Source organism: Taudactylus pleione, unplaced genomic scaffold, assembly GCF_031769625.1.
Source record: "Taudactylus pleione unplaced genomic scaffold, aTauple2 ptg000041l, whole genome shotgun sequence".
NCBI classification, from domain to species: domain Eukaryota; kingdom Metazoa; phylum Chordata; class Amphibia; order Anura; family Myobatrachidae; genus Taudactylus; species Taudactylus pleione.
In genome coordinates, this window is record NW_028284443.1 from 38,056,149 (window position 1) to 38,070,628 (window position 14,480).

The window sequence follows — 14,480 nt, forward strand, 5'->3', positions numbered from 1 at the left end:
AAAACACTGCGGTTCCCCCATTTCTGATAGCAATAGGTGCCTATGGGGGCTGCTATAGTGTGAGATTTACCAAGCTACGGAAAGCAAAGTATTCCAGAGCTTGGTCCGGGTAGCTATAGCCATCTAGGGTTAGTAGCCCTTTCCTAGGGAAGCAGTCGGGAAGCCGATGGACGGAATCCCGACCATTGGCTTCACGACTGTCTAATCCCGGCAAGGGCTAAATGACAGGCGTCGAAATCCCAACGTCTGTCATTTTACCTATGCTGGGAGCCAAACACCCGGCTTACCGATCGAAGGTAAGCTAGGCGCAGACAACCGTGGGGGGGAGGGTTAGGTTTAGGGTTCCCGGGGGGACTTTGGGTTAGGCACCTCCCGGGAGTTTAGGCTTAGGCAGCAGGGAAGGGGGGTTAGGTTTAGGCACTTAGAGGGGGGATTAGGGTTAGACACTTGGGGAGGTTAGGGTTAGGCACCCCTAAGGTTAGGTTAGTGAATACTTACCTTTCGACGATCAGGATTTTCACTGCTGCCAGGATGCCGCTGTCGGGATTTGAACCGCCGGCCATGCTTGTTACAATGCCTTATTATTGTATGTGTGATGTGCCTTTAAGAATGAAGTTAATAGGAGAAAACAATATTATATTACCTCCCAAATTATGAAAATACAAACATTTATAATTTGTGCACATCCTTCTTTGCTAAATGCACTCATGATGACACCCCCCCCCCCCCCACAATACATATGACTATTTTGAGAAAGCTAAATATTAACATATAATACTTTGATGGGTTCATAATATTATTAAAAATTACAACTACATTATCTCTGCTAATAATCTTGGCACATGTGTAAGGCAGAAAGAACTGACCCGTAAGTTGTTCATATAAACATTATTGTTGATTAATTGTTGTTTGTTTTTTATTCTTTTATCTGTTTATTGATTTTAATGGAGAAATGACAGTAAATGTGATCTTGTCTTTTCACTCATTTATTCTGTTTAAGGGAGACCCACTATGGAGTGCGAGACTTCTTCATACGAATCCTCAAGCAATTAAAAAAGTACACACTAAGTAAGTTTACCTTGAATTGAACCCTAACTATGCGCCCCTGTTATTATCGGCATTGCTATCTACAAGATATCAGTGCCAATGTGATGGGCAATGTATGAACGATCAGTGGCACTGACTGTTCCGACAGCTGCAACTATCGATATCGACAGCTTCAGCTGTCGTTGCCCTATCACCAAAGCAGGAACAACGCAGGCCAACCCACCAGGGTTTCGGCGTCTTCACCTGGCGGGTACCAACCTGCTAGGGCTTCAGCGTCTTCATCTGGCGGGCGCCAACCCGCCAGGGCTTCGACGTCTTCACCTAGTAGGCGGCAGCCTGTGTCAGCTCTTTTTCGTGGCTGCCTCCCACTAAGACTTCTGGTGTCTTCGCCTGGCGGGCGCCAACCCGCCAGGGCTTCGGCATCTTCACCTAGTGGGCGACAGCCTGTGTTAGATCTTTTTCATGGCTGCCGCCCACTAGGACTTCCGGCGTCTTCGCCAGGCGGGGGTCAACCCACCAGGGCTTCGGCATCTTCGCCTAGTGGGCGGCAGCCTGTTAGCACTTTTACATGGCCGCTGCCCACTGGAGCTTCTGGTGTCTTCGCCTGGCTGGCGCCAACCCGCCAGGGCTTCAACGTCTTCACCTGGCGGGCACCAACCCGCCAGGGCTTCGACGTCTTCACCTAGTGGGCGGCAGCCTGTGTCAGCTCTTTTTTGTGGCTGCCTCCCACTAGGACTTCCGGCGTCTTCGCCAGGCGGGCGCCAACCCACCAGGGCTTCGGCATCTTCACCTAGTGGGCAGCAGCCTGTTAGCTCTTTTACATGGCCACTGCCCACTGGGGCTTCTGGTGTGTTCGCCTGGCGGGCGCCAACCCGCCAGGGCTTCAGCGTCTCCGCCTGGTCAGCGCCCACCCGCCAGGGCTCCTGGCATCTTCACCTGGGGGGTGGCTGCCACCTCCCCAGGACTTCTGTGTTCCTCTTCAGGTGCCGCCGCCTCCAATGACGTCGTGAGTCGTGATTGGCCGCCGCGAGCCAATCACATTTCGCGGCGGCACCCGGCAGCTGTGGGACCTGCGCCTGTTCAGGTGTCGGCGATGGGCCTGCATCAGAGAGGATCCAGTCCCTGCCAGCCATTCTGCCAAGTACGGCAGCGGCACCCATTTCAAAAATGGCACCTCAGCACCATTTTTGAAATTCAAACATTGCTGCCACGAGCCGTGATTGGCTTGTGGCGGCCATCTTTGAATTTTAAAAATAGTACTTGCCAGAATGGCTGGCGGGGACTGGATCCTCTCGGATCCAGGCCCGCCTGCACTGCCGCCGGACCCTCCGCCGCAACTGCGTCCCGCTGCCGCTGATGTCCCCATCGCCGCCTCTGTGTCCCCGCTGCTGCTACCATTGGTGTTTTCCAGCGCCGCTATCGCCCACAAACAACGGCCATTTTTATGCAAACACCTGCTGGAGGCTCCTACTGAGGCTGCACAACAAGTTGGAAAGTCCTATCTTTTATAATGGCGCATTCTTGAGGTAATAGTTTAAAAACTGTAACTTTCTAATTTACCTGATCCCCAAAAGCACGTACCCTGGCACAATAGCTACCTAATACAACAAACCCGAAGTCTAAGTTTTGCCTTCCCAAAAAAAACCATAGACTACAGCAGAAAAGTGGTCCTAATTGAGAATGTCAGAAAACTGTGACAGTTGGAGCTTTAGATTACTCTCATGTCCTCATTTTTTATGTTTATGTCCTGAAATTTGGCATGCCGCATCCAGTGACAGTTCTACCCGGCCATGCCAAATTTCAGATCCGTACCTCTAATAGCTTTTGAGGTGTAGCCCCTTGAATACCCTGCCCCCCCCTTCGGAATTCACTATGGAGAAATCTGTTTTAATAGATGCAGCCTTAATATAAGGGCACGACTGTGCCATTATAATATATATTTATATATATATCTATATCAAACATATGATATGTGCTGCTGGATACATTAGAACTCAGAGCCGCGGCAGCTGAGACCCCATCCGGGAACAGGTGCCGTCAGACACCTGTTCTCGGCAGGGTCACACCGACCCTGTGTGGGGGCCCCAGGGATGACCGCCCCTGCCGCCCCCCCCTTAATCCGGCCCTGTTCCCGCAATTGCAACTTTTTTGGTGAACGCATTTTACATCTGCGTTCATCAGCCCCGATATGTTTAACAATATCTTTGTCTTTATAAGTGTCTGTGTAAATGTTTTTCAGCTTTCTGAAGAGTGGGGCTGATGTACTGAGCACAGCAACCTATCAGGCAAGCATTGAAGGATTTAAAAAATATCTTGGGCTGAATGGCGATGAGGCAGCAGAACTTTTTAAAGTGGGAGTATGTTTAGCAAAAGAAGCTGCAGAAGAGTTCACCAAACAGTCCTCAGGTAATGTATCTTTTAATGTTCTTTGGTATTGGACTAAGACATGGATAACCCAAATCAGCATCTATTACAGTCAATATGTAGACAGTCACCACCACAGTGACATACAGAAGTGTCCACACTCATCCTTGCTGTAGTCGCAGCAGACAGGCGTCCTAGTCGCGGCATGAAAATAGCGTGGGTTGGCGTGGTAAGAGGATCCATGACATGCAATACACAGCTTCTCCACTGGGTGGCAATTTCTCTACTAATGAAAAGTACAGTGCTGAATAATACAGCAGTGGATGGATTCGGCACTACAGAATACAATAGTAACCCCTGACAGACAGGCCAATCTTACTGTAAAGTGTAAACAGTCTTTTCAATATACTGTAGTAATACTAATGGTGGTTTTTTTTTTTTTTTTATTGAAGACTGCCCGTGTGATTACTTGTGCCATGTACATTGTTCTGCAGGCACCTGCTGCGCACACACAGTGCTGTAATTCCTTACAAATGAACGGTGGGGTTGAGGGGCGCTCTATGAAATCACCACTCAACTACAAACACTGCTTGTGCGACTTTTACGGGAAACTACTGTAGCTGTAATATCTAACTGTAAATACTGAAAGTCGCACACACAGAGTAATTGACGTAGAAAAGTAAATGCAGGGTTGGGAAACACACCACAATAAAAAAAAAATTCACTGCATTCAGTGACATTACTGCATGGGTGCAGCTCCATGTGGCTACCTTGGGCTAGTGGTATCGTCAATGCTTTACACATCCTTCAACTTGGGTTCGATTCCCATTAAGGAAAGATGCTGGATATATTTTTTAGCAACTTCAAATTTCAGCAAAATAACACCTCATTTTATTAAACATATTATTAATAATAATAATAATATACATTTTTAAATTCTTATTATTATTGTCGCACAGAAATGAAAAAAAAAATGAAAAGGAGTATCACCCAGCAGATACTCGGTGATCAAAATAAATTCAGCTTTCTAGCTATTATAGTGTTTTAATACATTCAACTCCAAGACAAAATAGCTTACAGTACTTGCACCAGAACCTCTGTTCTTATTGTTTGTGCAGCTTATTAATAGAGTAGCAATGCCAAATACACATATGCAAATTTATAGTACACACACAAACATATACAGATGTGTCCTCATATATCTAGCCTCAATACGCCACACAGCACGACTTGCCTGGCATGAGTGAGCCACCAGCTCTCGTGCTACTCTGCTAGCATCGGGCATCTTGTTTTGCCAAAAATGTGACACTTTCATTTGGTATGTGTATATCTGTGTGCACTTGAGTCTGTATATGAACAACAACGGAACTTGGGATGAAAAAAGCTGCGGCCGCTACATTGTAGCACTTCGTATACAGATTCAGAGACTCAGTCACACACAGATATACAAGTGTTGCATATCAAATGAATCAGCACAGTCTGCTGCTGCATCAAAGTCACAGAACATTGTGACTTAGACGCATTTTCAGCAAAGAAAGAAGCAATAAAGACCTCACTGGACCTTAGCACAACTGCAGAAAAGATGTATAAGGGCACATCTGTATATACTTAGAATGAACTCCAGCTACTGTTGCATAGGATTCTGTTAACTTTGACTGTATGCAAACCCTATAATTTTTATTCATATTTAATAGATGTCAGTGTAATTCATTGAATGTTTTCACTGTGAGGACAAGATCAGTGCTGGAAAGTAATAATTCTGTGTTTTGCCAACCCCAAATCATTTTAAATACTCTTAGTACTCGGCTGAATCCCAATCAACATGGGTTTTGTGCACCTATACTTATTACCAAGAGCAAGTATAGAATTGCAACATGGCTAGATATGAGTATATGTGTAACTTGTACCCTGACAGATTGCATTGGCATTAGTTTCCCAACTGAACATATTGTAAAATGTAATACGTTAGGTAGTTTGACTGATCTGTTATTTCAATGTCATTTTGCAGGGAGTAGAAAAGCTATAATTGCTGGCTCTATAGGCCCATATGGAGCGTTCCTCCATGATGGCTCTGAATACACAGGAAGTTACATGAAAGACCGTAGTATTGAGGTATGCGCACAACTGCTTATGCTTTAACAGTTTATAATCTAATAATAGTCTGCTAAGGCTTCTTTTAATTTATTGTGCTTCTTCTTCTTCTTATTATTATTATTATTATTAGAAGCATCCTGCTAGTTTCTGTTCTGGCACTTAGGGGTATATTTACTAAAGTGAGAGGTTTTAGAAATGGAGATGTTGCCCATAGCAACCCATCAGATTCTACTTAACATTTAATTAGCACCTTCCAGAAGATAATAGCTAGAATCTGATTGGTTGCTATGGGCAACATCTCCACTTCCAAAAGCTCTCACTTTAGTAAATATATCTCTTATAATATAATAATGCATTGTGTTGTTTTATGTAGGATTTAAAAGACTGGCATCGTATGCAGATGCAAAGTTTAGCATCTGCTGGAATTGACCTCTTTGCTTTTGAGACCATTCCTGGTCAAAAGGAGGCAGAGGCCCTTGTGCAGCTTCTGAGGGAGTTCCCCAACACTAAAGCATGGCTGTCCTACTCATGCCAGGTGAGTGAGCGCTGACTAGTAATAGAAGCTCTTCTGCTCTCATAGAAATATGGTAATCAGCCTGACATCTCTCCAGGAGTTCTGTAATTGTTCTGCTGTTATCCAAGCACTGACACCTGTATTGATATTTGCAAGATATTTAGGGGCCTATTAATCATTCAATATTTGCGATACATCCCCTAAAAAGACCCATTTTCGGGGGATACCCCATATATTAGGTATTACCCCAATGTATGAAGGAAGGACCACAGCAGATATCTCCTATATCTGGTGCAGTCCTTCCATTTCCAACAGCAGCTGCAACCCCCATAGGTTTCTATGGGGATGCGATGCTGTCAGATTTACCAAGCTCCGGACTGCAAAACATCTAAAGTTGGCGTTAGCCATTGTATCCTATTGGCTACATTTCCCAAAAATTACCAGGAGAGGGTTCCTCCGGAACCCTCCCCGGCAATGGCAGCTGCATATGCATGGTAAGTAGACCGCGCATGTGCAGTAGCGCTCATGAGTGCCGATAGAGGAGTGAAGACCACTGTCTCTGCATGTGGTATATGATACATTAGGGCGGCATATAATTTCTTATTGCCACGAATTGTCTGATACCCGATAATTGCTACATATGCCCATTAGGGAGATATAAATTATACTTGAAAAAGGAGCAGTGGTCAGAAGTACAGTAAGTTCATTAATTTGATGTGCACAGGCAAAACAGATATATACATCAATATAATAATATTATTATTATTTATTCACATGGCACCACAAAGTTCTGCAGTGCCAGACAGTGGTAACATGGAAATTTCTGCAAAATAAGCAAATGCAATATATAGAACATTCAAAAAGAATACATGCACTCGTACATAAGATCTAAGAAACAAGGCACAGAACAATCCTAAAGCATGATACAAAACGCGCAAGAGAATAGACTTATACAAAACACATGTATGGAAGCCGTGCTAGCGAGATCTTACAATCTAATAAAATGAACCTCTGGAGCAAGTGGATATTTGAATCAAATGTAGTCTGTAAAAATCTGTGTAGAATTTATTATCTTGATTTATATCTTGCGTACATCGGTTACCCGTATGGTTTCTTTTTTGGCTACCACACAAATGTATGAAATGTTAGAATGTAATGGAAATGTCTAACAAAAAAAAAACCACTGTCGTTTAAAAAAAAAAGAATGTTATCACATCCGAAGAGCATAAAATGCAAAGAAAGAAAACTGAAGCACCAACTGCAAATAAATAATATTTAAAATAGCAGCACCATGTATAAAGTGCAAAGTGAGCTGGAGATGTGCACTAGGAACGGTGGTCTAAATGGCAACGTAATTATCTTTAATTAACACAGATCAACACAAAAGGAATAGCAGCGCTACACAGGGACACACTGTCCAAGTCAGAAACCAGCACAAAATTAGAAAGGTTTATTGCACTAATAAAAACTATTCAAATAATATATACTAATAGTTCTAACGAATTATGTGTTATGAATGATACTTTAGAATGCACAGTCAAGGAATTCAGTAGCTTTATAAGCCATAAAGAACAATACTGGAATCTGGATCCCCAATCACAGAACGTAAAGTTCCAATTCTTTTTAAAATCCTGTTTACATTTTCAAAAAGTAGTTTGTCAAAGGATAAACAGTCAAGTAGTCCTGTTGGGAAGTAGTTACGGGATTGACAGTGTAGATGCCGGCATGCTGGTGCTGGCATGTCGACAAGTTGAACATGTTACTTACCGTATGGTAATTGGATCACCTCCACAACTTTGAACATGATGCTTTACCAGCATGTTTACAGTTTAATGCTGATCCGGTTAACATGATCTAAGTGGTCGCCATGTCGCCACCTGCATGCCGGGATCCCACATACCCATCCTGTCAGCTCCCTTTTTACACATATATATTGGATGGAAAATAGGAACTTGTGATTTTGTGCTTGGTTTATATCTTGTGTACACAGCCCACCTTGTCTGCCAGTTGCTCAGGCAGATTATGTGCATGCCCTCAGAGCTGAGATCTTGCTTGCACAATTAGGCAGAAACAAAGCTGAGGTAAACTGGATTTTATTTTTAATTTTAGACATCTTTTGTATGAATTTAGAGATGTTTTGTCTTAAGCTCTATCTAACTGAAATTTTTGCATTATCTTTTATTACCCACTATTGTTTCATTACTGTTTTGTTTCCAATTACAAAGCTTATATGCTGGCGATGTATAAATAAATGTTAATAATATCATTAACAATACAGAGCATATCATCTACGAGCTACGGAGAGAGTTTTGAGAAAGCAGTAAGAATTGCTGCAGGATCCACCCAGCTGGTTGCTGTGGGGGTGAATTGTACTGCCCCTGATTTTGTGGGTCCACTCCTAACTTCTGCTAACAAAAACAGAGGTCTAAACATTGATTGGATTGTTTACCCCAACAGTGGAGATAAATGGGACCATAGTTTGGGGTAAGTAATTGAGTTGAAATAATGACAGTTGAGTTGAAATAATGTCTTAATATACAGGAAAATTTAGATTTTTGCACTGATGTGTCACAAGCTTTCTGCCCATCCTAGCACATAGAAAAAGCAATATACACTTTAGCATAGTGTATATAGTGAGCATAGCATAGTGAGTGGCTTAGTATAACTCCACAGATAACAATTGCTGTGAAATATAGCTGTTTTACAGCATATTAATTTTAATATATTAAGTTTGTATTGGAATATCATAACTCAATCTGTAGTAACTTTGAATGATCTCTTTTCAGTTTGGTTACTATTTAATTAATTAAAGATGATTAACTGAATTTAAGCGACACCTTTAAGCTGTAAATCTTCATTTGTATGTTTTCCTTTTGTTTCTAATGTAGCTGGCAAAGATGTAATACAAACAAGCCACTGTCTGAATATGCTCTAGAATGGGTCCAGCTGGGTGCCAGATGGATTGGTGAGTATGAATTGTCTGTACTTTACAGTGTATTTAATAATGTAATATTGGGGTTATACACCTTTTCACTCATAGGCAGATCCGGTTGTCTATAAGCCAAACAACTGCATCTACAGTATGTCACCATTCCATTCTGGAACCTTTATATATTATGGTCGTTCTTTTGAAACCACAATCTGTGGAGCATATATATTATGTCCCACAGATTTTCCCTGATAACTAACACATATCTTATCATCGCTATTTGTGGCGGTAGGGGTTGTAGTTTTATTTATAATTGTACACTTGCAGGGACAGCAACACCGATAAGCAGCTGTCCCAGCAAATGCCAAATCCTGTACTGTATAAAGAATATACAGCCAGGTTCTGTCCCATCAGTGTTCCTGCACATGCAAGAGGAGCAGCGGAAGTGGTACAGGGATGCGAAGAGATCTCTTTTCGCAGTCTGATAGTTTTCCCATAGGAAAAAGCGCTAATACTCTCTGAGAGCACCAGTTATCAGCTTATTAAATTGTGTCAGACTGCTGTCTCCATTGTAAATAATGGTGACTGTGGTCTGTAGTATGTGTGTTAGGCTGTTTTTATACAGACAGGTGACTTAAATAATACATAAACTGCCATTTCCAAATGATTTTCGTGTAAATTAGCTTAATGAACAGGTCCATGTATGTGAAATGACTGGATCTGTGCCTAGTTATGCACACGTCACCTGAACACACTGAAGAATCATGTATGAATCCTCAGGTCATTTGAAGTACTCCCTTCGATTCTCTGAAATTGTGACATAATCTGTGGAATGCTGTGATACTGTTTGAGACAATACAGACCATTTGCATTGTTTGTCTGAAGACCTAGGGGCTTATGTAATAGGTTGCGAGCTGCAGCCGCTGCAAGAACACCTGTGAGTCTTCTCGTATTTTTAAAGCAGCAATCATTTTTGCCTTTATAAGAGTTAATAAGATATGAAACCTTAAATCTTAAATTTAGGTTTCCTCAATAGTATTTTTAAAGCTGAAACAGTGTATTCCTCCTTCAGGTGGACAGCTCTATCCTGAGAGACTGCTCTGAGGACAGAGGGCCTGATTTAGCAAGGATTGTAGTTGCCTTTACGCATGCTATCGGATGATTGTTGCGTACTGCGCATGCATCGCAGTGCGCAAAGTAGCTATTGCGGTCAGGACTGCGACTGCATAGGCTACGCAGACCCATGGCAGAGTGATTGACAGGAAGTGCTGTTTGTGGGAGGTGACGGGGTGTTGGTCGGGCGAATGCAGACGTGCCAGTGCGTTGGGACGGCGTTGCAGGGACGTGCGTAAATTAGCCACTGCAGCCTGAGGCCTTATAGCGCGCGCTGAAATTAGAAATTCCTGAGTGAGGTCTGACCTGCCTTAACTGTGCATATGGGTCCGATGTTACCGATTGTTTAGCTATGTTGCCCAAGTATTCGGATGTGAGTAAGGGGAAGTGGGTGTCTTTATGTTAGGCTGCGATCGCAATGCGAATGCAAACATTTGCATATCACCGTTTATATTAGCAACTGCAGAATAGCAATCCTTGCTGAATCAGGCCCAGAATGCTTTTGGATTTTGTTTAGTTTTTTTTTCATGTCCCTGAGTTAGACCATGACTTAATTTATATGAACACATTAAGGGGCATATTTAATTGGCTGCGTACATTTTTTTTTTTTACAAATTGTGGCCAGCCGCAGGGTTTTTCCTATTCAATTGGCCTCAAGAATTTTAGCCGTGGTAATTTCAATAGGAATTAATGCAGCTTTTTTTCTCGTAGCTCCAGATCAGGTGCAAACATTGCAGGTGGGAGTTACAGGTGTTTTTTTGTTTTACTTAAAATTACTAAAAACAGGCATTTTTAAGCATACATATGAATAGTAGAGTATTTATTTACTTAGAATTATTTTTTTATCATTTTTAAACAGAAATAGATAATACTATTAACCAATATTAAATTGTCTTTTTTTAGGGTACAGGCTGATTTCCCCATTTAAAAAAAAAAACTGAATTTAGATAATGCGAGAATTGGGACTGCACATAGCCACGGTAATTGGAAATTGGTCATGATAGGCACGTTAATTTTTGCTGCAAAAAATGTTGCTTCCGGTTGGATATGCCCCTAAACCATTACTTGACTGATTTTACTATATATGTAAATATACGTATGTTTATCATGCTAGGGGGCTGTTGCCGGACCACTCCATCTGATATTGCAAGTTTGAAAGAAATTCTGCTGGCCAGCAATCCCAATGTGCATTAATTCAGTGCACGTCCCCTGTCAGAACTGCTGCTATGGAAGTATCACTCTTTGTGCTAATAAGTCCTTATGGACTAAAGTAATTACTTTGCAATTCACACACAAAAATTTGGAAAGCCTTTGATTCTGTGGCATGGACATATCTTTAGGAGGTATTGCAGAGATTTTAGGTGAAAGTTCTGCATTTTAGGGTTATGTTGCTGTACTCCAGCATATGCGCATACCACTGGGAAAATGGTGCCAGATATATGTGCATTTTCCCAGCGATTTCCACAAGAAAAGTACATTCAATGGGTGCAGGGTGTGAGCACCCCTTAATTCAGGTGCCCATGTGCACTGCAGATCCTGCACCCATTAGATAAAAGCCAGTGCCACCCTACTGCATATGGGATGCAAGGAAAATTGGGCAAAGATATATTGCTGCAGAGTGCCTTCCTGACAGTACCATAAGCTCAACTTGTTGCCTACAGTTTTTCTGGTACTTCTTCCTTGGGATTACGTGCGAGATGTCGACATTCATCATGTTGGCATGAGAATGTCAATATGGTCATAATGTCGACGTTGGTCATGTAGACAGTGATGAAATGTCAACATTTTAGAATGTTGACATTTCGTCCTGGTGACTTACCTTGCTCCCAACAGCTCCAGCGGTCATGTGACAGTCACTTCTGGGTCAGAGCTCCGATCCCCCAACGTTCCCTAATCCTAATGTCGACATTTCATCTGTCGACATTCTGAGAATGCCATCCAGTTGCCTGTCGACATTTAAACGATTGACATTACTGTCAACGTGATGTCGACATAATGAATGTTGACTCTATTGTCTAAGTTTTGACTACATCTCCTTCCTATGAAGCAGCTAGCCTATTGTAGATCTGTAATTAGCTCTGTATTTTTGTATTGGCACCTTACTGTATGCAAAGTCTTATATAGTCACAATGTTGTAACCCACATCTACCTACCACACCTTCAGCTCACCCAATAGCCTGCATAAGTGGTGAATTGTTTTCTAGGCACATATATTTAATTCAACACAAAGCATAATATGTTATGGCTGCTGAATGTCTGGAAGAAAAGTAAAGCACTGTATTGTATGAGGTGGTTACACCCTTGTATTATGCTGGCCAACACTTCTCTGTGTGGCACATCAGTCTATAATGAGTGCTTACCATCTTCTTAGTTACAATAGAGAGATTTCCTATGCCTATTCCTAATTCAACTAAAAGTGGTAATCCCACTGAAAGAGCACTTCTACTCCTCTATTAGAAGAAGTTTAGACACTACGTCACCTTATGCCCAGTAGACCTCATGATCAAGTAGCCAACACATTACGTTATGACTTGCGTCCTATTACATACCTCACCCTTGAAAATGATGTGGAAAAAGTTTAATTGGTTAGTTTTTTTTTATAAATTCTTTGTTTTTAGACAAATAAGAAAAACAGCATAGCATAGTCCATGCTATAACTAGAAGAAATAACTAAACATAAACAGACATTATAACACATCCCTGTACTTACAAACAAATATAAACAATAAAGGAAAAAAAGCACACGTGGAATAGGAAGGAGAGATAATAAGCCCGGAGACTTCTTCACAGCACAGCAAGCAACTGGTAGGCCCTCAATATTGCAAAAGATTGGTAGGCACATTTCCTTGTCAAGAAACTTAAGAACTGACAGTCTATGTGGAGATGAGGGATTAGTCCTTGAAGTTCATCCAGCTGCACCAGGTACACATGTAATCCTCGTCCTATCTGTAGTTGAGAGCAGGATGTCATCCATGGACATCTAGAAGTCCATTCTTTGGCACTAGTCTCTAATTCAGTGATTTTCAACCTTTTTCAACTTGAGGCACACAGCGCAAGATTTGAAGATTGCCAAGGCACATCATCCGGCAATGCGGCGTGCGAGACAGATGAAAAAACATACATATTGGCCTCCGCAGGAATAAACAACACACTACATTGGCCCCAGAAAAATAAAACACATACTTCGGCCCCCACAGGACTAAAACGCATACATTGGCTGGCCCTCACAGAAACAAAAAAACAAAACACATTGCTCCCCACTAAAAAATAAAACATGACTGGCCTCCACAGGCACAAACAAAAAAAACACATTGCTCCCCACCATGTCACTCACACACTGCAGCAGGCGAGTGAGCGTACGGGCGTGCTACCATGCAGGTGGCTGGATGAGCGTGCGGGAAGGCAGTGGCCAACGTGGCGTGCATGACCTGTGATGTCACGCCGCGTCGTCTTTTGCAGGTCACTACCCGGGCGCACCTGAGTCCCCCAGAGGAGCTCAGCGGCCCGGGCTGCTGCAGTACTGTGAAATGTACCCAGTGGCTCTCTGGCACAGCTGTTGAAAACCGCTGCTCTAATAGAGGAAGGCAAGAGCTCCAGTGATCAGGAATAATTGCTTGTGCTGCATTATTAATATGCTTAAGCAGAGATTCCTTGTATAAGCGCACTGAAATATCTGAGTAAGAGAGGAGCCAAAACCCAGGGCCGACGGGACAGAGGGACCCACTAATTTCTTGGCCAGGCTGATTATTGTGTTCCAAAAGGGGATAATGAGGGGTCGAGCACACTAAACTTAGAACATGGAGCCCTTTTCTTTACGGCACCTCCAGCAGGGGAAACAGAAGCTACATATGTATGTATTGTTTCTGGGCACCTGTACCATCTCGTCAAAACTTTGTGTTGGGTCTGAAGTACTTAAAGGATAGGTGAACAGGCATTGATGAACTCATATACAGTGCATCTGGAAAGTATTCACAGCGCTTCACTTTTTCCACATTTTGTTATGTTACAGCCTTATTCCAAAATGGAATAAATGGATTTCTTATGGGGTTTTTTTTTTTTTTTTTTTTAATTATATTAGCAAAAATCTCAAAAAAACTTTTTAGATGTTGTTACTATGGACCATTGTGTGTAGAATTTTGAGGGCAAAAATGAGTTTATTCCATTTTGGAATAAGGCTGTAACAACAAAATGTGGAAAAAGTGAAGCGCTGTGAATTCTTTTCGGATGCACTGGACCTTGTCCCAGACCATCATCACCTCCTGGTTGTCAAGTCTTTGTTTCACAATTGCATGAAAAAGGGTTCATCATCGAATGGGTCCTGCAAACTGATTTTGTATATGCCAGATATGGTATGCGCCAGTTTTTTTTTTTTTTTTTGTGTACATGTCATTTTAAAAGAAATCAGGTCTCTACCGATGA

The 14,480-nt window shown here is 42.2% G+C and overlaps 1 protein-coding gene across 2 annotated transcripts in view; it reads left to right on the top strand.

Moving 5' to 3' along the window:
* Nucleotides 1-14,226, top strand: part of LOC148538105 (betaine-homocysteine S-methyltransferase-like) — a 32,239-nt gene extending 18,013 nt beyond the window's left edge. For both annotated transcript variants that reach the window (XM_088458259.1, XM_088458250.1), the window contains exons 2-8: nt 1,001-1,068; nt 3,287-3,453; nt 5,420-5,523; nt 5,879-6,040; nt 8,298-8,503; nt 8,908-8,984; nt 11,176-14,226. In XM_088458259.1, the coding sequence (XP_088314385.1) occupies nt 1,001-1,068; nt 3,287-3,453; nt 5,420-5,523; nt 5,879-6,040; nt 8,298-8,503; nt 8,908-8,984; nt 11,176-11,255 (864 nt within the window). In that variant the 3' untranslated portion in view covers nt 11,256-14,226. The remainder of the gene's footprint in view (nt 1-1,000; nt 1,069-3,286; nt 3,454-5,419; nt 5,524-5,878; nt 6,041-8,297; nt 8,504-8,907; nt 8,985-11,175) is intronic.
* Nucleotides 14,227-14,480: the final 254 nt, after the last annotated feature.